At 45.5% G+C, this 23,617-nt stretch overlaps 1 protein-coding gene across 4 annotated transcripts in view; it reads right to left on the bottom strand.

Annotated features, from left to right (window-relative positions):
• Positions 1-9,835: 9,835 nt before the first annotated feature.
• Positions 9,836-23,617, bottom strand: part of ANXA9 (annexin A9) — a 288,305-nt gene continuing 274,523 nt past the window's right edge. For all 4 annotated transcript variants that reach the window (XM_085639696.1, XM_085639697.1, XM_085639698.1 and 1 more), the window contains 3 exons: positions 21,727-21,785; positions 11,301-11,423; positions 9,836-10,577 (listed from right to left, as the gene is read on the bottom strand). In XM_085639696.1, the coding sequence (XP_085495822.1) occupies positions 10,515-10,577; positions 11,301-11,423; positions 21,727-21,785 (245 nt within the window). In that variant the 3' untranslated portion in view covers positions 9,836-10,514. The remainder of the gene's footprint in view (positions 10,578-11,300; positions 11,424-21,726; positions 21,786-23,617) is intronic.

Genomic DNA, 23,617 nt, shown 5'->3' on the forward strand with positions numbered 1-23,617 from the left:
GGCGTATACGGATCTGCACACTCTACTGCATTTAATCGCAGGACCTGGGACGCACACGGCCCTTGCCCTCAACTACAAGTCGTTGCAGGACCACGGAACATATATTGGGGTCATACCCTGTACTGCACTCAATCGCTGGTCCCGAGACAGACACTGCACACATTCTCTCCTACAAACTCTTGGAGGACCAGGGACGTGCTAGCTCTCAGAATGGACCATAGTTCTGCAGTCATCCCTGCTGTGCGGTTAAATAGGACCTAGACTGGGACTCTTCATACCCTCCATCGAGTATTCACATAGTCTCATTGCTAGAGTTAGTATTGATAATACTTAGTAGGCAGGTGTCGGGTAGCCAACGAGAGTAGATAAACAGCTTGTAGGTGTTTTTGTAAAAGGTAGGTTATGAGTTACTCCGTGAACACCCCACGTGGAATAGCATGATCTCTTCTCAGCCTAGTCTAACTGCCAAGGCAGCCCTACAGTGAAACTCTAGTGTTCCGTGATCTCATAGCTAATCCGAGTGGGAAACACATGACCGAAAGCAGATTAGAATGCATATCCTTCCCTTTGAAGGTGGGTTATAAGTTACTTAGCAAATACCGCATGAATAGCGGCGTCCTCTGTGCTCTGCCTACTCTAACTGCCAAGCGAACATTTCTGTATCTCCAACATTCTGGTACCCAAGAGCAGGGAAGACATGGCAAAGGCAGCAGAATATAACCTATTCCTTGTCGGTGGTTTCCCAACCTTGTGGTGCATCCGGATTTGGGTTTAGTGTGCAATTGCGGGACTGTATTGGGAACTCCCATACAGCTTGCCTCAGTAAAGAAGTTAGTGGAGTACCTTCAAAATAGAATGGAACTTTATAAAGGTAAGAAAAACGAATAGTGACACCTAGAATACACACAAAGTGATGTCCTCTTATAGTGTTGAAATACAACCCTGAATTATAATGTTTAAACTCGGAGCGCAAGATTTTGGTATGACATTGAGCCTGTGGTCCGTGTTGTCCTTCTAGCTAGGGTCCAGGAGCGCTTGGATATTGTTGGGCCTACGTTGTTTTCCTATGTTATCTAATTTAGTCCGTGCAACAGAGGTGCCAGACCAACAACAACCGTGTCGCAAACTCGCTAGGATAGCCCTGGTTCTCTTTCAGTGCCCTTCGACTGTAGGTGCAAGCTTGGCAAGTCAGCTGGTTAAAGCCCTGGCTGCTGGGTTTTAAGTCAGTACTGTCTAAAAATGGTTGAGGTTAAACCATCACTCAAATACGTAGCCTCTCCCAAAAAACCCAGATGTGAATCAAGAGTGCCAAGCAGTTTTCGTGGCTGTTCGGGCTAGGTTGCTGGTGTCTCCTCAGGGTTCAGTTGTTTGTTTGAGAAGTTTTATAAAGCACAAACACGACCCGTCAGGGTATTATAGCTTGTACATCGAAGAAGATAGGTTAAGCTGGTACTAGAGAAAATAGTAGATATCTACTCGGATACAGCAGATGCTTTTGAGAACTGCTGATATCAATTTTAGTTGTAGAGGTGTAGTAGTTAATCAGGTGAAATAACCTATTTTTAGGGATCGCCCAACCAGTACGTGTGTTGCATACCCTGATAATGGATTTTATCTGTGGATCACGAGATGACTGTGGGGCAGGGAGGTGTGTGCATCATTCCCTAGGCTGCATGTTTTTTCAGGACCCTCCCCGATGGTTCAAAATTTATTAGTATATTTTTAAGTATGCTGCCTGTTTATTAATAAGGCACCTAACCCGGCTATACCACTCCTACGTGGTGTCGGATGCTGGAGAGGCTGAGCTTTTTTTCTTTCCCTCTGAGGAAAATATGATCTATTTTTTAAGTTGTAAATGGGTACTCTGCTAAGCCAGGCCTTGCAGACTGTGCGTGAACTTTTTGACTTGGGCCCCATCATACATCCAATTATGCCTGCTTTGGTGCTAGAAGTTTTGTCAGTTCATGGAGGACAGGAAGGGCTGTATGCTCTTAGAAAGGTGGAGGCTAGTGCTGCGCCTGGAAGCAAAAGCCACAATCTGTATTAGGGAACAAGTCTGTTATCTCTATATTCAGCGACAGCCAGCAAAACAAACCATTGCCTATCGGTGGAGTTACTGCATGACAATGCAAGGATCGGAGAAGTAGGGGGTGTCCTCCTTTTGACCAAATACTGGGCGGAAGCTGAGTCAGTGCTCTGCAGGTCATGAAAGTATTACCTTTCATGGCTTGTTCTAATGTTAGCGCAGTGCACATTTCACTGCGTTCTCTGGTGCCGTCATCGGTACAAAAATGAAATTGGTCAATCGGTAGCTCGTCTTTTTGTCTGTTTTCAGAATCCTGTTGGAAATAGTATGAAATTCTGTTTGTGCACATTTTATTTCGTAACTCGGTCAGCACATTTAAATTTCTAGATCTGAGTAAATTGCACATGGTATGCAGTTTGCACAAGGGAAAATACCACATGTGCAGTTTGCATATGGACAAATGCTGTCTGACTTGGGACCCTGGTTAGAAGTGCAAAGGCGAGTGTGTACCAATATAGAATTAGGCTTGATTACGACAAGAGGCCTATGTTTCGGCCTTCAACGAATTAAGGAGAAAGGGTGGCGTTAAAAATTTAGGACCATCCTGGTGTGCACGTGGTCTTACTAGAGTTCTCTGCATCAATGAGAATGTGAATCTAAGGATACCCAAGGCTTGTGGTCACTCACTTCTGTGTGTGGCAGTATTTCCCAAATACTGTGTAATGTCCCTCAGGCTTCACTGTGGTAAGTTATAACTATTTATTGTTTTAATAGCGAAATTTATTTGAGATCTTGCCAATAAACACCAAGTATTCTTCACCACCAGCAATCTGTTTTGGTTTCAGATCCAATTGCTGCTTCTCCCATCTATTTTGCTCAGTAGTCTGTCTGCGGTGTACTTGTCTGACACTACAATACATTATTTACTTAACCCGACTGCTATCTCTGTATTTTACTTCAGAATAGGATGCGTTTAGTTTGATTGTAAAATACATCTCTCAGGTCAGTGCAATGCAAATGCCATGTTCCACCTAGAAGTCTGGTCCAAGATCGTCAAAGTTTGAATCGTAGGTTCAAAAGAAAGAAGAATCCTGGTCCGATTGGCATTCTAATCGATCCAGAGGTCTAGCACAATAAAGAAGTTAAAGTGTGAAAATTGAAGAGGCAGAAGATATTGAGGAGTGTAAATTTCGGGCTCAAATGAAATCAAGCTAAATTCAGCAGAAGGTATGTGGAGTGTGGTGTCTCCTGGGAAGCATAGCTGGCAAACGTACTGTCTGATGAAGTATTCAGAAGTTTGGTTATGTGCCCCCAGCCACAGACTGAACACTTAGAGGAGCAAGAGGTCCTTGCTATGATGCGTTATGCCGACCATTTTATATCTGTGTTCACAAAATGGCTTCCACAAAGCCATGGAAATGGGCTCTTAACCAAGATTCGAGCTGCCACCCTCGTGAAGATGCAGAACTCTGAGACCGCCAGAGAAGCAGCAGGTAGTAAGTGCTGCAAATACAGGCGTTTGATTCAGAAGAACCGTAGGTGTGAGGTAGTAAAACAATGTGGATACAAAAAGTAAATCCAGTAGTTTAAAAAAAGAAATATTCATTTGGGAGTCAAGCGGCAGCTAGCTCAGGATTCTAGAGATCTATCTGTGCAAAAACCTCAGGACTGCAGGTGTCCCAAGATGCAATATTCTAACGCAGTCTCATTTATTGCAATTTACTTAATATTAAGGGTTTATTTTTTGTCTAGTTCAAGTGAATTTGCCTAACAGATATTGGTGCTTCTAAACACATCCTCTTTTTGTAATGAAGCAACACAATTTTTACAAATCCAGTTTAGCTGTCGCCAATATTTCCCAACTGCAATCCATCAAGCGGCGCCAGCTTTAGGAATCACTTTGTAATTGTACAGCATAAGTATATTAAGGTGATGTCCTTAGTATATAATGTATGCTCTGGGAAGAATATGAAATGTCAACAAACCCAAAGGGAACCATTGAAAATGGCTGCATTCAGTCGACTTGTGCTAGTCGATCTACAAATTCAAATGTTTCATTTTGGGCCAGTTGCCTTATGAGTGTCTGCTAGCTTCAGTACTCAAAGTTTGTGAGTGGTTTATAGAAGGGACGCTTTCAGATAAACTGGCTTTTGTGGTATTATACTTGTAATTGTTAGCTATTTAACATGTCGCTTTGCTTGATATATTAGCAAATCTCACATTTCAGTGGCCTTTGTTGCAGATCATTTTCCTCAGGGTATGTGGTTTAGTCGCAATCCGGCTTAGCTGAAGTTATCTGACAGGTTTTGTTGGAGGTAGTTGCTTGTTATTTGAAAGGTCTGTCAGAGGTCATAGCTCTGACTCATTCAGCAGTCACAAGAAATTATGGGAGAATGCTGGTTGATGTGACTGCTGTAGAAAGGTATGACGTGTCTTCACTGGGCTTTCCGTCTCGAACAACTTTTCTAGCAAATGTTGCTGAAGACCCCCATAGTGAATAGATGTTTGGCACAAGTACTTGGGCACGTAGGCCATTTATTGCTTCACTCATTATGACTAGGCCTGGGCTAAAATTCCGTTCCGCTCGCGGAAATTGCGATAATTTGACATTTTCGTGTTCCGCGGAGAGCGCGAAAATGTCAATTTCCGCAATCCGCATTTTACCGGAAATTTTTTGCTTGCTCGCGCTGTAAAATAAAACATTCTCGTGTGCGCGCGATCGCCTTACCTGAATCCCCGCGTTGGCCGACAAGTTTTTCCGATCCGGTCGTGTTCTCCACGAGATGTTGGATTGTTGGTAGCCATTTGCGCTGTCTCGCGACAGTTCGCGCCCGCAGTAACGTCTGTCTTCTCGCGATCACGTCTGTCTTCTCGCGATCACGTCTGTCTTCTCGCGATCACGTCTTTCTTCTCGCGATCACGCCTTTCTTCTCGCGATCATGCCTTTCTTCTCGCGATCATGCACCACGAGACAAGTGAAAACAAGATGTCCGTGAGCAACCGCATGGGTAATTTGGCGAGCCACGACCACGCAGAAAATACCGCGAACGGGCGGGGAAAAAAACTTCTGCATCTTCGCGATATTTCCGCGTGTTTGCGGAGATTTTTTAAATTTTCGCGATAATTTGCAAAAGTGAATTTCGCAAATTCCGCCCACCCCTAATTATGACCTTTACACAAAATGTTGAAATAGTTCTTTGACTAGAGTCGAAGGTTGCCTTAAAGTCAAATGGGCTCTCTGCATGTAACCGGGGAGAGCATTAGATGGGAACTTTGCCTGCAGCATAACCTCCCTTCATTTACATGATGCTTATCCATATTCTTTATATACCTCCTGTTTCTAAACGCCTTTGGTCTTCAAAATATTGTGCAATGGAATGGCTTCATACACAGATCCCATATTTTTAAGGCTTGCAAACATTAAAAGTTTAATCTGAAAACTTTGTACTTGGTGTCATTGACATGACTATAAGAGAAAAAGGTGGCTGTAAAGTCCTCCAATCCTTGTACCCAAATTTGCCGCCTTTTTCTTGAACTCTGACACATTTTTATGCAATTCATTTCACTATGGTGAATTTGTATCGGGGTCATGTTAGCTCCATGACTGTTAGCACCTGCTAGGTGGTTTTTTTTGTTGTTGCTGGGGCCTAAGAAATCCCAATCTGTAACTTTGTTTTCTGAGGAGTTTTATAAACTCTTATTCCCAACATCATAATGTTTGCAGAGGTGTTCCCTTTATTATGTGGGAATGACAGTGAGTTTTATCATGTCGGTGGATCATTAAGTGTTGCTCTCTATAGGTTGTTGAGAAAGGTGACCAGTGTTTCATTTAGCGACTGAAGTAATCTGCTCGTACATGTGCCAGGCCTCCTCTGTAAGACTTTCATTAAAATCCTTCATAGAAACGTTAGTCAGGTTTGTACTATTGTCAAATAAGTTTTGCTATTTATTTTATGTAAGAAGTTTTACATAGCGTGAACAAGACCTCTATTAGGCTATCGGAACGCTTTACACGTGAAACGAAAAAGAGAAATGACCTATATAACAAACAACATCATGGTCAGAAATATCAGGGGGAAGACTCCATCACGGCGCACACAATCAACAGTCTAAGCAAAAATTGGACAGAGCAGGCATGAAGAAAGAGGAAGCAAGAGTACACGAAGCATGTTACAAAGTCATAACGGGGGTGCCTCCAACAAATACAAGTAAAAACAGAGAGGGGACGAGTCTTTGAAGCACGTATGAGGCTAGGGTATTCTAGGGCAAGAATGTGTTCATCAAAAGCGCTTTAACGTCCTTTGTGAACTTAACAGTTGAGGGGATCATCCTAATTTCCAGTGGAAGGGAGTTCCAGATTCTTGGGGGCAATACCAGAGAGAGCTCTGTCATAAATTTATGTTTTTTGGAATTTCTGAGATTGTAGCAGGAGGGTGCTGGCCCATCTGGTTTTATTTTCCTTCGGATGTTCATTTGGAAGTTAGCTCCTTTGGTGAGGGCAGTAATATGTTTTTGCATGTTCAGGCTCTTGTCAAGCATTATGCCCAAAGAACTTGTGGAGCTGTTAGCTGATTCATCCATTCACTGTTGACAGATGAATGATTAGAAGGGGCGATTAAAAAGAATTCCGTTTTCAAAGTATTTAGTTTGAGATGATCAGTTTTGAGCTTTCAGTAGGATGGTGTTGAGGGAACTGATATCGCATGGGGAGGAGACTTTCAGGAACAGTTGGGTATCATCGGCATACATGTGGTAATGGACATTAGATAGTTTCAAGACTTCAGTTAAAGGCTCCATGAGCAAGTTGGAGACTGTGTGGACCCTTGCGGAACCCCAAGATTGGCTGAGGAAGGGTTAGAGAGGGATTGATTTACCTTGAATCTTTGAGTTCTACTGTGGAGAAAAGATGCAAACCAATTTAGGACAGGCCCTGAAAGCCCCATCCTATGCTCCAGTAGGTCGAGCAAGTGATCATGTTTGACAGTATCGAAGGCAAGCGATAAGTTGAGGAGGATCAGAAGGCAGAAATTGTTCTGATCCAGCATTTTGTGCTATGTGTATATAAAAATCAAACTAGGATCTCTGGGATGGTTGAACCCATCACCTGGTTGGATTATGTAGTGTACCCTTCTGTTGTGCCTGCCTGTGGATAATGCAAGTTCTCACTGGTCCTGAACGTGCCATCTTTGCGATCTCACCAGTCATGGTTTCAAGATGAATTTCCCACTGGTCAAGTCTATGCCAAACTTCCTGTAGCCACCACTAGGTATTGTGTTTATCTTGTGTCTTCTCCACTTGCGTAGGAGTAGATATACTCTTGGTGTGGTTGCAGTCCCAGGAGGGACATCCACAGAAAGCGTGAATTCGATTCTGGGTGGGCATCTGTGTATTTCTTTTTACTTGCCAAAATAAATGAGATTGTTATTACTCTATGTTTTATAGTGTTCGTAAAACATAAGCACAAATGAGTAATTTGTTGCTGATGTGCAGGGTATAATGCAAAACCTCAAAGTGCCCATGCTGTGTTAAATGCACATAAGTCCCTGTTGCACTATTCGGATATCACTGATGTCATCCAGAGCATATTTAATGACAATATGGCAGGATGAAACACCTCATCGAATGCCTCTCGTATCACTTTTACTAGGGTTCTCTACAAGTTCTTATATTGCTTAGAATTTCTAGTTCTCTTATTCTCGACTGTGTTTTAAATTTTTATGCCCACACTATAAGCAACTTTATTTCAGGCTGTTACTGTTTGGTGGCTTCTTTCTAAACCAAGAAAGGGTACTACATATGATACAACTTAATGTACATTCATCGGGAGTGGCAACTCCCAAGACCAGTAGACTTGGGGATTATCCAGCACTGGAAATGCACATTGTTTGAGCCTTGCAAGCGAATCAGTATCTTTTGCTTTCTCTCATGCATGTGTGTAGTCGGCCACAAACATTGGAGGAGTGTCGGCTATATCCCTTGCCCAACCAGTTTTTTTTTTTTTTTTAAAACCACTAATCATTGCCAAATCAATTGAAACCCTACAATTAGGCGGAAATTAAACCCTACAATTAGGCGGAAATGGCTGCTAAGGCCAAAGAGCTTCTGAAACTAGTTTCGAAGCAACAAGTGGAAACATTGGATTAATCATTCGCTAAATAGAGGCGCCGGCCAGGGAACCTGACAGTCTGTACTTTCCTGCCCAGAACAGAGCGTAACCGGTGATTTTGAATAACATTCCAGGACTACAATGTGAATTGTGTGTGGGCACTTGTAAGGTCTAAATAGTTCCCTGTAGAAAAATAATGGAAATCACATTTTATATGATCATTTAAACTGCAGTATAGAAATTTTGAAATTAAGATCTTCAAACTGTATTAAAATTCCGTATTTAGAATATTTGTATTGTAAGAAAATCAAATTCACTTTTGGAGTGCACATGTGCGATATGACCTTTTGACATGAAACTCTAGATGTGTAACTAATCAGAAAATTGACTAGGTGTGTGTAACCACCACCACCACCACGTAAATACAGAGCACCTTTTCGCAGGGGTGTAATTTCCTGCGACGCGCCATGATCTTTGGCACGGCCGAGTCTCCAAGGTAATCATCTGTATGTTTATGGCACATCTTTCTAAGCCGTAAAAGGTTTTTTTTATGTGGAGCATCTAGATTTATTCAACATGTTTCCAAGAAGATGCTTTGTTCTCGTTTCACTTGTGAGCTTTTTATCAAATGGTGTTTGGCTCAGCTTCCAAAGACTTCCTCAGGATACCGGAATCAAAAGATTAAAAGCACCATAATTGGCATGAACATTAAGGTCTCCAGTAGATTAGGGCTAGTTACATACCTGAGAGTGTAAAATGGGTCGCTGATGTTTCCACTGTTTACAAAATCGGGGCCATGGAACTGGAAAGCAGGGCAGTGATTGGGGCATCCAGAAATATTCCATTAAGCACGTGCCTTAGGAATGTCCAATAAGAAGTAACCCAGAATAGTGATATTGTATCTCCGTCTATGAAGGTCCCTCGCTAAAGGAAAGAGGAAGTGTCTGTATTCATCAGACTATAACAGATTATGTTAATTATCAGAAAAATCTCTGGTTCTGTGACATCAACGTCCTAAAATAGAAAACATTTTGAAAGTGAATGTTTCTTTGCACTAGTTAATAATTTTTCCCTTTAATTTGTCACCTCGCTACTAGGTGTGTAAACGTTCTCAGATAACATGACTTTAAACTAAACTTTTGAGAGAAAAAAATATCTAGCTTCCTTGGAAGTAGATTTTTGGGTTCCATTAGCAAAGCTCAGCACTACTTGGAAATATTTAATGAATTAGTTTAGTCATTTGGTACTATGCAGGTATTTTCAAAGGATTAGCAGTAAGTAAAAATTACCTGTAGCCGATTCGCCTTTGGAAAGTAAAATGTAATCAAATACTAAACTAAAGATAGGTTAGATTTCTGTTCTCATGGCATGAACATCAATTAGACATTCCACTCCTGGTCCTTCTAGTGGCCCAATTAAGAGGTTAAGTGTTTAAATATTGGGCACATGGTCATCTGTGTGATGTAATGGGTCAAAGGGTGCCCGATGTCTGCTGGCCTAGTTAGAATTTTGGTGAAACAACATTCATTCATTCCAGTATGGCAAAATAAAAAGGCATAAGAGTACTTTTGGATGAAAAAATAAGAATTGATAATGCCCCACACAAAAATACATTGAATAGTGTTGATGCCCCCAATACAAAAGGCGGGTGCAACATTCCCAACAGATTTAATATGGCGTACAGTAAGCAATCAATAGAGTCCTTATTAACGAGGAACTTGTGGTTTTTCATTGATTTATTTCTGGCCACACAGATAAACAAAATGTTCATGTTTTAAAAGTTAACGTAAATGTTTATTTCTCAATAAAATCATTTTTTTTACTCCCAAATTGCTAAAGTTGATGGTAAAATACCCCCCCCCCCCTAATAATAAAAATCTTTTTTGGAGCTTTGCTATAGTTTGTGCATGTTTTGGCTGCCCCTTAATCCTGTTTAGACAACTATGCCGTTAAGTGTCAGCAGGAGCCCTCCCGTGTCCATGATGTGGGGTATATATTGGATCCTCCAGAATGTTAGCAGTGAAGAGCTAATCGTTGTTCCACTTCTTCCATTATGTTCTTGATTAGTTTGTTTGTCGCCAACTTATTCATACTGATATGCTTTTGATGGCTGGGCTGTCCTCAAGTCTATGATGTTCCAGACCCAAAGTGCAACTGGTGTCACACTGGAATTCATTCTTCAGCCTCTGATCATGGACTCCATTGTGGAATGCTGTTTTTCTGCCACCAATGCAGCTTGCTCCAGACCTGACTCCCATTGGATTTTAGCACCTTAGAAATGTCACTTGACTTAACCATGCTGTTTGGAAGCGGGCTGGTCGGGGTGTTTGCAAATGGACAAAGGATATGGAATTCGCATGTGAGGCAGGAAAGTACCTGGACTCAAAGATCTTCTGCTCTGCACAGAGAGAGTAGAGCAGTAAGGTAGTCACCGGTAATATTACTCTGAAACAAAAAAAGAAAAAGCTAGATTTAGTTTGTGGAAGTCTCAATGGCCTGGGCCTTTTGTCTGGAGTCAAACTTCATGCCTCACAGCATTATCTGGTTTTAGCCAAAGTCCTTTATACCGGTCAGCAATAGGGAACACACTCAGTCTGCAACCAAAAACTACCCATCTGTTGCCAGAAGTAGTAATAAGCCATCCTTAGCTTAGAGCATTATGGGGCACCCCAAACATGAAATTGAGAGCTTTTAGGATGCAGCTCTTGCTGCGGTCACTATAGATATTTATCCATCACTGATACACCTGTCATGTCTATGAGCTTAAGGAGTTAAGAAAACCTCAATGACTGGTAACCAGAAACAAAAAACCCAAAACATAGGACTGGCTTTTCCCAACCACAAAAGGTGATCAGAAGATACTAACTTACTTTTAAGTACTCCAGCTGAATAAAGTACACTACAAGAGCATATATAAATGAGTCCCAAGTAATCCTCTCTACTGAGCCTAAATTACCTAGAAGGAAGGGGGTTCCACTACAGAGTTCAGTCCTCAGACAGGCCCTATATCGAGGTACAATTAATACTGCAGATGTCCCTTCACTGACACAAATAAGAATACAGTTATTCTATAACTTGTGAGTAACTACATACTTGTATTGGCTGTTCTTCGCTATGCCATTCTAAAGACAAACTATGAGATGGTAATAAGAAATGAGACACACTGACCTGTAGCATAGAATACAAGGACTTTCCATACTTCTTCCTGAACTCCGCCCTGATGCTTAGAAGGTCTGTTTCACTCCGCGAGATCATGATCCTGTTCAGAATACTCTCCTTGGTTCCAAGTCCCTGAACACAGAAGGAATACATTCAGAAATGTTTAACATGTCAAACTTAGCAGATTCTCTAACTCATTCATTCATCAGAAGGACACTTTCGTAAAGCAACAAGACATTGACAGGACAGGAAACCATTAAGATAGACTAAAGGAGGGTCAGTTCCGTGCCAGATTTCGGCAACATACACATGGAATACATTTAGTAACCTTTCGAAGTAGAACTAATTTACATAGTCACCCGTTATCCTTAAATGTGGCTTGGCCCTGGCTATCCAGGGACTTAATTTGACACCCCCATTACATGCACACTCAGCCAAACACAACTTTAGTGAATTGTCTTAAGAAGAAAACCGCTCTGCAGTAAAGAGAATATAATAATGCTGGTAAAGCGACGTGGAAAAGAATGCAACGTGGGCAACACCGTTTCTGCTGCAACAGGTCAAATGGCAGGTGAGGAGTGAAGAAACTGGAATTTTGTTGTGGGGTTTTGTCCCTCTGCCACCACTCCCCCAGCCCTGTTTTTTGACTACTAGATGCTGGTTTTCAACTCCAACAGTGCACTGAGGCCTGCTAAACATACCTCTGTGCCAGTGCTCTTGCCCTTAAAACAAGTTAAATATTAATTGTAACCCAATTGGCAAGGACTTTAGCACTCCTATAGGTCCCTAGTAAATGGTCCCTGTAGGGAGCCGGGTTCTTGTTGCAGTACCCATCCCCACACTTTTTGCCTGGTATTTGATGTACCTGGGCCTGAGGTACCAAAGAGGGTCCCTAAGGGCAGCAGCATGAATTGTGCCACCCGAAGGGACTCCTTGCCAAGCACATGCCAGGCTGCCATTGCAGGCTGCGTGCCTTGGTGCAGACAAAGATGAAAACATGACTTGCCTCACATTCCTGTGTGCCATGTCCCCTAGCACTGCATGTAATATTTGTAAGTCACCCCTACGGTAGGCCTAAGGCAGGGTGCTGTATATTACATGTGAGGGCATACCTGCATGAGTAGATAAACCCGTGCTGGTCAGTCCTATTACTGCCAGTACAAGTGACCAGGGAAGCCATTTTAAAACATGTGCTGCACACTAGTGAAAAAGAGTTCCTCAGCTACTTGATGGCTTTACTGAAGATGGGGATGTTTGGTATCAAACATCTCGTATTGATAAACCCACACTGATGCCAGTGTTGGATTTACAAATACATGCACCCTGAGGGCACCTTAGAGGTGCCCCGTGAAGCCCTACCAGCCTCTGGCGTGCTCACTGACTGGTTTCTGCCAGCCTGCCACCCGATACTGTTCTCACCTCCTAGGGTGACAGCCTTTGCCCTCAGGTGACCCAGAACAGACGCCTGTCCGGTAAGAGGGTGTCACACCCCCTCCCACCAGATCACCTGCTGATTAGCCTTCCTAAGCCGGCAAGTTTCAAAGAGCTGCTGCCTTTGAAATGTGAATCTAACTCTCCCTCACAGGAAGGAAGCTGAACTCCTTGTCCAAAGCCCCTTTGGCACCTAGACAGGTTGGAAAATTAGCTAGTAAGGTAGGTGTGCCACCCACCCCCAGGCTAGTACCACCCCTAAGGTAGGTTAAACTGAGGTGGACACAGTTTTTCAGAAGTAGCAATCTTTATGAGGGCATACTTAGAAATTCTGGAACAGGGTTATATCCACTTCCAACAGGAAATGGTCATATAGGAGACTTAGTGACCCCAAGGGTAAGTAGCCCATTGTTTACTACCCTACACTCCCTAAATTTAATATTTATTGGAGCCCCTAGCACCAGAAGGGCAGATTCTGATGACGTGAAGAAAGAAGATGGGCGAGAATAGTCACACAGCAAGAACAGAAGACCCAGCAACTGACTTTGTACCACCCCTGCAGGCCGTCTTTACCTATGTCCCCAAAAGTTGACCTGTTCTACAGCTTCTGATTCCCGAAAACCCGGGAAACCTATCTGCCTTTGCCCAGGAACCAAGATCTCGAGAGGAACAGGGGAATTGTCCCCTGCATCCTGCAGACAGCAAAATAATGAGGACTCTGGCCCGCCAAAACATCATGCTGCCAATTGTGAGAAAGTGGCTCTGTATATACTGTTCCTTAATAGGTACAGGGTGTACAGAGTCCACAGACCCCAAGGGTTTAACAGAGGTTAAAGTTAGATATAACCTTACTCTCCAAAGTGGTAGCCTGGTCGAGCAGTAAGGCAGTACCAGAGGACGTGTAAAGCATTTGTTGTACACACTCAGTCAGCAAATAGTTCCACACACTCAATAACTGAACTCTAGGCCAATGGTTTGTATATAAAAAATATATGCTTGTTTTATTTTAGAACCAACACTTGGAATTAAAATATACTTTCTCTACAGGAGATGTTTCATAATAATACTTTTGTATATGCAATTGACTTTTTAGTAAACAGTTACAAATAGGTGCAGTAGGCAACTCTATTTCTACACACAATACATTGAGCTCAATGATAAATTCAGATTATATGCAACAGATTACTTTGTAGATTACTTTTGTAATTCCAGGCTTGGATCCTAGATCCAGTCCTGGGTCAGTTCTCAGAATCAGCTGTTAAAAGTCGACTTTGGTACTGTAATGATTTTTAACTAATATTTAGCTATTTCAAAAGTGAGCACTTAGAAAATATTTCAGAGCAAACAATCAATGATTCCCTATGGAAGGAAATGTAGGTTACAGGTACAGTAGGTTATCGTTACTTTTGTAATCCAGTACTGGGTGTCTAGACTCAGTACTGGGACATTTATCCAAAACAGGTAAGTAATTACGTTTTCAGATGTTATACGATTTTTGAGGAATATTTAGAAATTGCAGAAATCAACACTTAGAAGAAATTTCACAGAAAAGCAGTCAATGGTTTCCTATGGAAGAAAAATGAGTTAAAGGTAAGTATAGTTGTGGGTACTTTTCAGAGTCAGTGCTGGGCACCAAGATCCAGCACTGGGAGCTCACCTAAGAGCAGGTGAGTAAATTCGTTTTTGTCACTCGGCTGATTTTTGGTGATTATTTGAAGTTTTGAAAAGTCCACACTTAGAAGAATTTTCAAGCAAAAGCCAGTCAATGTTACCCTATGAGGAAAATGAAGTTAGCGGTTTAAGGGTAAGTACTCGACTGGCAGAGTTGAAGTTCTAGGCATAGACTCAGGGGTCCCCCAGTGTCAGGTAGGTACAGTTAGTTCACCCTCAGCGGTTTCAGGACGGCCGGGTGCAGAGAGAGTTAGGCCCAATGTTATCCTATGAGGGATAGGGGGGGCCTTGGTTGGTGGCTGCTGTCTGGCAAGCCACGTGGCTGTGGGAGCTGGGCTCCTGGTCACTTACTCAGGGCAAGTGGGGAAGTAGGTTAGAGTAGAGTTTTCACTGCCAGGGCCACTCGGGCGGCTGCAGGGTGCTTTTGAGCCGTCGGGCACTCAATTGATTTCTATGGGAAATCTCCGGTTTGGAAAAAGACTGCAGGCTCTGGGACGAGGACTCTTCGGGTGCCACCACCACGTCGAGGGGTAAGTTGGATAGTTGAAGGATAGGTAGGTACCCCGGGATTGGGCACAGAGGGCCGTGGGGCGCCGGGTGCAGGGGTGCCTTTTGATGTTAGAAATCTTACCCTCTTGTTGATCGCGGTTGGGGTGGCACTCTGTTTTGAGGCTGCAAGCTTCTTCAGGATAATCGAGGGGGGTCCTTGGGTGCCGGACTCGGGGTCACAGTCGCCGTGGGGTCGTCCTCGTGGGTTTAGTTCACTCCGGCACCGGCCAGGCTTGGCGGGTGCAGAGTGGGCGGGGATCGCGGTTCCGGGCTGCTGCCAGGGGTGAAAGGTAGGTTCTGAGTAGAGCCTCTACTCATGGGAGTCCCAGGGAATCAGAGTTCAAAGGTAGCCAGGTCCTCCGGGGTTTCTGAGGTTGCTGGCCACAAGAGATGCCGCGCTGGAGCAGGAGCAGGTTCGAGGGTCGACAGGCCGGTAGGGCTGGGGCCAAAGCAGTTGGTGTCTTCCTCTTTTTAGCAGCTGCAGGGCAGGTCTTTGTTCTTCTTGCTCTTCTTGTAGTTTCGAATCCGGGATCTGGGGAAGGAAGGTTCAGGGTGGCCCTAAATACTAGATTTAGGGGCGTTACAGGTAGGTGAATGTCAGGGACCAATGGGTCCTTGTCCTGGGGTGGGGACACCCCCTATCCTGCCCCTCTCCTGTGGGAGGGGGGCAGTAGCCTAATCCTGATAGGGTAGGGCCTCCCATCTTCAAGATGGCAAGAGCCCGGAGATGTGCTTCACCTCGCCTCCCCCACCTGAGGGGTGGGGTGGGCAGGGCAGGCTGACACATCCCCTGTCCTTGTATGGGGTTTCCGGCCAAGCTTCCCGCCAGAGTGGGGGGTTGCAGTGGCCTGGGGAAACTCCTAGAGGCGGCAGGCCTTTGAAGCTTCCCTTTGCTCATCCTGGGGGAGGAGATTTATCACCTCACCCAGGATGTGCATTGTTGCAGGCCCGGGAGAGCAGGATCTCTCCCACCCAGGGGTCCAGCAACGTGTCTGCTGTGTGGCAGCCTCAGAGCAGACGTGGATTGTAGGTTAGTTGTAAGGGGGCATCTCTAAGATGCCCTCTGGGGTGCTTGGTACATTGAATCTCACACTGGCATCAGTGTGGGTTTAATGTGCTGAGAAGTTTGATACCAAACTTCCCAGTCTTTAGTGTTGCCATTATGGTGCTGTGGAGCTCGTGTTTGACGAGCTCTCAGCACCATGTACTCTTAAATGGCAGCACTGCACTTAGTGCCCGGGAATGGACCTGGGTACTGTAGGGGCACAGGGCTCCTGCTCCTGTGCCCACACCATGGGCATAAGGCACCCAGCCAGAGGGGTGACTGACATATGCCTTGGCAGTGTGGGTGTTGGGCATGGCACACAGAGATGTATGCCATGTAGACTCTTCATTTTGTCCTGCACCCAGACACTCAGCCTGCAAAGGCAGTGCGTGTGTGTAAGGGTACAGGGCCCCTAAGGGTGGCACAATGAGTGCTGCAGCCCTTAGGGGCCTTCCCTGGTCACAAGGCCTTGGGTACCTAGGGTACCATTTACTAGGGGCTGACAAGTGGCCAGGGTTTGCCAATTTGGAGTTTGTGTTTTTTAAGGAAGGAACATAGGCCCTGGGCACCTGATTGGCAGGAGTCCAGGGTACACTCAGTCAAAGTACATTCAGCAATTTAGCAAAAAGTGGGGGCATACCATGCAAGAAAGATGGCACTTTCTCACACAACCCCCCCCCCCCCCCCCCCCCCCCAACGAAAGGTGATGAGACTAACCTTGTCCTATGGAGTCTTCATTGTCTAAGTGGAAGAACCTGGGAAGTCGTCCATCTGCATTGGCATGGGCAGTCCCTTTGGGAAGCTGGCCTGTCTTATTAGTTTCAGGACCTAACTCCCTAGGCTCCTCTCCTTGTCTTTTAGTGTCCTTGTCCCATCTTTCTATTTTGGGTTTTGAGGTGCATACCTCTGCAAATTCTAACTTAGCCAGGGCTAGGCCCAGCTTACCCACAGAGGTTACCCACAACTTGAGCAACCCCACCATGACCAATAAGGTCAGGGGGCCTGACTTGCTATTTGGCAGGGGGTTAGGCCACCATGCCATGTCATGTCGAATCATTTTGTCCTGCACCCAGACACTCAGCCTGCAAAGGCAGTGTGTGTGTGTAAGGGTACAGTGCCCCTAAGGGTGGCACAATGAGTGCTGCAGCCCTTAGGGGCCTTCCCTGGTCACAAGGCCCTGGGTACCTAGGGTACCATTTACTAGGGGCTGACAAGTGGCCAGGGTTTGTCAATTTGGAGTTTGTGTTTTTTAAGGAAGGAACATAGGCCCTGGGCACCTGATTGGCAGGAGTCCAGGGTACACTCAGTCAAAGTACATTCAGCAATTTAGCAAAAAGTGGGGGCATACCATGCAAGAAAGATGGCACTTTCTCACACCAATCACCACTGCCCCTGAGCCCCCCAGCCCGTGTCGAAGTGGGCTAGCAGTGTCAGCATGGTCACCAAGCCCTCAAGGTACCCAGTACACTGTGGAGTGACTTCTCATGCACTCCCCGACGTCGCATGCAGCCTCTGTTAGCAGGCCCTCTCAACCGCGAGTGTCACTGGACAGAGATGAAGAGGACCAAAGGTGTCCCCACATCCCCCAACATCACAAGAACCGAAGCCACTCAGTTTCACCGGACTGGTCACACAGTCCTCCCCTGCAGCCGCTTTCGACCCCAACTGTTCTCCATTGGATAACATTGGGTACCTGACGCTGGTTTGCACCTCTGCACCTGGCCGCCCTGGTGCCGCTGGTAGTGTTCTGCTGGTGCTGTCTTGGACCTTGCCCACCACTCACCTTAACTGCTGGAGAAGGGCCCTGTAAGTCGTTGACAAGAACAGATAACTGCATATGATTTTCCTCCCATAGGTTAACGCTGCAGAACTTCGAAATTGCACTGTCGACTTTTTGAACCGAACAATATTTCTATTTAAAACGTACTTACCTGAACAATTTTTCTTCTGAGGCTTAAACATATATAACGATACTTACTATTTTTATAAATTGGTGTGGATCTCCTTTTTGAGTCGAGTGTCTCATTTATTGACCATTGTGTGTATTTTCAGATGTCTTGCACTCCTCGTGTTAGGCCTAAGGCAGCTCAACCACCCTGACCCCTAACTGAGCACCTTGGGATTGCCATAGCAAGGCCCCTGTCCACTCATTAGGGAACCGCTGGACTCTTTACACAATATATCATGTTTGATATGTAAAGAGCCGGCTTCCTACAGTACCCCTGGTACCTAGGGCAAGAGTACTAAAGAGGGTCTCTAAGGGCGGCAGCATGGCTTATACCACCCTAAGGGACACATATATACCAATTCCAGACAGACTGTGTGATGTGCAAACCATGAGTGTAAACACAACATGGCACACTATGTGCCATGCCTAAGTAACTGCATATTATATATGTAAGTCGCCCCTACAGCAGGCCTTGTAGCCCTAAGACAGTGTGCATAGTATTACATGTGAGGGCAAATCTGCATGAATTGCTATGCCCCTGTGCTGTCTAGTGTAATTACTAGAGGGCTCAAGTGAACAGGGAAGCCAACTTAAGTACATGTACTGGGCACTGATCACTATGAGTTCCCCAGCTACATGATGGCTTTACTGAAACCTATGCTGTTTGGTATCAAACACCTTCTATTAATACATCTGTACTGTTGTCAGTACAAGATTTATTATGGCAAGCCCCCACAGGGCATCTTAAAGGTGCCCCCTGAAAAACCTACCACTGTCTAGTGTGTTGGCTGACTGGCATCGACCAGCCTGCCTCCACAGACTAGTTTCTGACCCCCTGCAGATGAGAGCCGATGCTCTCAAGTCAGACACAATTCCTGCTCTGAGGAAGGTGTTCACCTCTCCAACTCGATGGCTAGTGATTTATCGTATCAAGGCCAGAGATTTCAAAGTCCCTGCCTCCTTTGATATGCAACCCTGGCTTGCCCCAGACCTGGGAGATGCCATCCTCTGCTTTGAGGTCCATTTGGCACCAGGACGGGTGAGAAATTTGCTATGCAGTAGGCATGTTGCACCACCAGGCTAGTCCCACCCCTAAGGTGGGCAACCTAATGTACTCCACAAAAGGATTCCACAATCTTGTTTTTGGTGGAATTAGGAACTCTGGGACACGGTTATGCCGAATCCCCACAGGAAGTGGTCGTATAGGGGGGTGTAGCAACCCCAAAGGGTAAATAGCCCATTGGCTACTACCCTTCACTCCCCTTAGCACCCCTATTTTGAGAATTTAGATAGCCCCTGACACCAGGAACTCAAATTCACCTGATCAAAAAAGGACAAAGAAAAGCTGAAGACCACTAGAACTGAAGACTAGCTGTGGACTTTTTGCCAAACCCTGCCTGCTTCTGTCTCGACAATTGCAAAGACCTGACTCATCCTGTACCTGTTCATCCTCAGAGGGCTGCCAGCACTTCTCCAACCCGTCAGCATCTCCCTTGAAGTTGAGGAGCCACTTGCCTGCAGGCACCGACCGCAACGCCCAGATAACCGATTGGCTGACTACTGGGTCCATCGACCCCTAGCCACCCCGGTGGAGGTTACTGTGCTCCAAGAGGTCAGATTCATCTCCCTACCAAGTTTGCAGACGGGAGGACCCCCAGGAGCCTCCCTGCACCAATACTCTGAGTACCAGACCCCTTGCAGTGCCCAAGGCTTGTTTAGTGTCCAGCCCGGACACCAACGCCGCCAAGACCAACCTATAGGCGTGGGACATCCGTATCACAGAGGCCAGCACTGAGAGTAACTCAGCTGTCCTGTTTTATCCCCATTTACCGGTCTACCCCAAAAGTGAGAGCCTCCACCGCAAGCGACCAGCCAGACCAAACACCTCTGCACATGAGCCCCTGAGCCTACTGACGGTGCACTCTTTCTCCAGAGACCCACAAGAATGGAGCCACCCCTTTGGGTTCCAATGAAATTGTTCCCATTTACAGCATTTTTCTGCTTACAGGTTTCTCCATAGACTTCAGCTGTAGCGTTTGAGGCTACCCTTGCGACTAGCACCAGGAAAGATAAACCAAATATGCTAGTGGTTCTATGGACCTTGGGATGAGGTTTCTCCCATCGGACAACATTAACACGTTCGAGGCTCAAGCCTCAAATCTGACAGCTGTATTAGAACATTGGAATGTGGAGCACTCCATTGTAGACAATGGAGTGCTCACTGCTTCTACGGGCCGGTAAAGGCCCGCAGAGCAACATTCCAATGTTTTAAAAAAGCCTCTCGAAGCTCGAGGGGATTTAAATCCCATTGAGCTTCGAGAAGCCTTTGTTTAATTTGTTAGAACATTCTGCCACTAGAGGGCAGAATGTTCTAATAGCCTTATAGCCCTTCGTAGCAGGGCTATACCGCTATTAAAGTCCCGCTCGTAGCTATAACCGCGGTTAGCGCTACTTTTCTTATCGCTATGCTTGTTAGCGTGCCCATTGAGAATTGGAGATATGTCGGTTAGCGACATTTCCCCAGTTATTTTGGGAAGGAACGCCCACTTTGCATCTCATTAGAGATGCAAAGGAAGGCGTAGAGAAAAAGGGTGCTAACATACGATTATGCATGTTAGCACCCTCTTGTTAATAGGGCAAAAACATTATCAGTTTTTCTGGCTTTTAAAGCCAAAAAAGCAGAGAAGTCCCTTAATGATATGCCCCGATGATAGGAAACAAATAGCAGGGAGTGCCGTAATTTGTTCTCATTACAAAGGAATAGAGAAAGAACTAGGAATTAGTTCCTTTTATTGCACTAAAAAAGTGCTGCCTTACTAGCTGCAGAGCTCAAAGGGACGTGGGAGCATGCTTCTCCAACCTGGTTCCCGGCATCCTATTCAGTGTGAGACCAGGGACAAGAAAGAATAACTGCATCAGTATGTGTGTTGTGTCCCACCCAGAGCCACCATTGAAGACCTGTAGATACCTTGCTTCCATGTTATCAGTCACCTTCAACTTGGCATCCAGTTTCATATCGAACTGCAACAAAAACGTGGAAATTCTGGACTTTTGGTTGACTGCGCTGTATGTCGGTCAATGTTTTTAAATGCCGGCTGGGTGTGCGCAGCAAAGGTTGTGAATGTGGTACACACAGGCGCACACTGCAAAAGCAAATAGTGGTAGGGGCTGGAACAGGATCGAAGTGACCGGAGGAACGCGTAGTGGGTGGACACAAGCACTCCCTACTTGGTAGCGGTGGCACCGTCAATGATGGTGGAGCCAGACCAGTGCAGCCAACCACATGCACACGGGCAGGAGTGTTCTGACTCATGAATGGCCCATGGCAGATGTATAGCAGCACATGAGCGTGCCCAAGTGGTTTTACCTATACACCTACAACTGTAAATAGTTGTTGACTACAAAGTCACAGAATTTCTTACATTGGTCCCATTTTAGCCCACAACACACAAGCCTTCTGGTCTGAGTCTGCCCCAGATAGCTGTGATAGCTGCCAGCAGTTGTAGTACCATGGAGGGACAGGAGTATTGATGAAGGGCTGTTGAAAAAACACACAATGTGTGTTGAGATTGTACATGGTGGGCAGAGTTGGACACTGCTTGGGAGGCAGGTGTTTAGATGCTAGTGACTGATGAGAAGTTGTCCAATGACCTGAAGTAAGGAGCTCGGCAGTTGGGGGGAGAAGTACACAAATCATCGATGGGCTTCAAAGCGAACAGCTGTATGACCAATAATAAGATGGATAAGAACATAGGTGCATCTGATGAGACAAGGCATGCAGGGACTCTCACCTTCATTGATGTGTAGAGTTTATCGGCAAAATACAGCGGCGTGTTCTTGATCGCAGAAACTGAAAAGACCAAATAAATTTAATTCTGTATTTAGTTCTGAATGTGGCACAACATCTACAATACGAAACTGTGCAGCAGCGCATTTGTAATCCATAGAGACTAATGCTATATGCCGCTGGCGGAAGCCCATTGCACTAGGACATGTATACAGGATCGGACTGGTTATTCCACCACTCTGGCATTTTCTTGGTGGTCTGCAGAGAGTAGCGGCTGGTCTGCAGTAAGAATGGCGGGACATAACTAGGACGGGAGCAAAGAAAATGTTTAAAAACAAATAACTTACCTGCTGCATTGCGCTTGTTGAAACACCGCTCTTCTGCTTCTTCCTCGCTGCAGGCAGAGGCTCCCAGCCTCCCCTGAGGCCAATCCTGTTGCTGCTCTCATGCATGAGAGCAGCTTTAGGATTGGCCTGAGCTCAGAGGATTTGTGCTCCCAGGGAGACTGGAAGCCTCTGCCTGCTCTCTTTCCAACCCACCAACGCATCTGGATTGGAGACCGCATCAGTGCGCATGTGGGTTTGGCTGGCTTGAGACGGCCAGCCAAACCCTCATGTGCACTGAAGGCAATTCCCACCACACCCCCTCCTGACTTGGCCTGCGATTACCCCGCCCCCAAGCCTCATTAAATGGAAGAAAAATAAAATTATAAACTAATTTTATTCTAGTTTTATTTTTAAAAGATTGAAGCTGGTGGCCCCCTGCATAGCAGAGGAGCCGCCACTGTCTGCAGCTCAGGGTACTGCTTTCAAAGTACATTGTGCTGCTGCAACCCAACCATGCCTCCATGGGCCCATTCAAGTCTTAGCCTCCCACAGCGTGGGGCGTATTAGATCCGTTTTGCCAGGGCTGATGGCGTGGCTAGTCCAGCGCTGCATGGATGGCCTTTGGTGCACCTCTGTTGGCTCGGGTGGGAACGTGTGATCGGTTCCCATTAACCCTGAGGCCTCCGGCCTGCCGGCCATCCTCTTCATAGCTTTGGCCTTCTGCCACCTCTGTTTTTTCATGGAATCAATAACTAGACCTTTATTACTTTATATGTGCCGTATAATAGTATGCGTTTGTAACTATTTAATATAATGTTTATCATTGTAGTAGCTTGTATGGTGCAAGCAAGGCCTGCGTTTCTCCTTGACTAGTTTGTGAGACCTCGTTTCATTGAATGGACTGTGGTTGGTGGTGTAGGGTACAAGGTGGGTGTTCGTGTTCAAAGCTCTCTTTGAAAGTGCTGCAGCTCCTAGAAACGTCACACGTAGAGTGTGAGCTTAAAATGGTACAGGCAGTGTTCTACGTGGTGCCCCACCTGCAATCTTGAAGTGGTCTATTTTCTAGATGGTCGCCCATTCATGCCAGAGTGTTCCATATTGTGATCATGGCATAGTATTCTGGATGGTGGGATTATTCTGGGAGGTAGTGTTCACAGGATTATATACTGCCCAGTCCGCACAGCACTTAATATGTTGACTGTTTGCTGGGACAGCAAATTCTGGGCATTCAACCTCTGCTGAGTGGGGACAGTAGACATGCGCTTTGCAAGGTAAACCTCTATCTGCTGGGACTGCGGACACGTGTTCTGCATGGTACACCTAGACCGGCTACTACAGAGTGCAAGTGGTCACTTGTCTGGGACAGTATCAATGTTCAGCACAGTGAACCCTTGCTGGCTGGAACAGAGGACATGTGTTCACCTGACTAGGGCAGAAGACAAGTGTTGAGCACAGTGAAACTCTGGTGGTGGCTGCAGAGGCCGCTACTCTCACAATAACCCTCGGCTTCTTTTACACAGCTTACTCCAGTTCCTTTGATGTGATGTAATTTTGCAAACTCAATATCAG

This window comes from Triturus cristatus, chromosome 12, assembly GCF_964204655.1.
Source record: "Triturus cristatus chromosome 12, aTriCri1.1, whole genome shotgun sequence".
Taxonomy (NCBI): domain Eukaryota; kingdom Metazoa; phylum Chordata; class Amphibia; order Caudata; family Salamandridae; genus Triturus; species Triturus cristatus.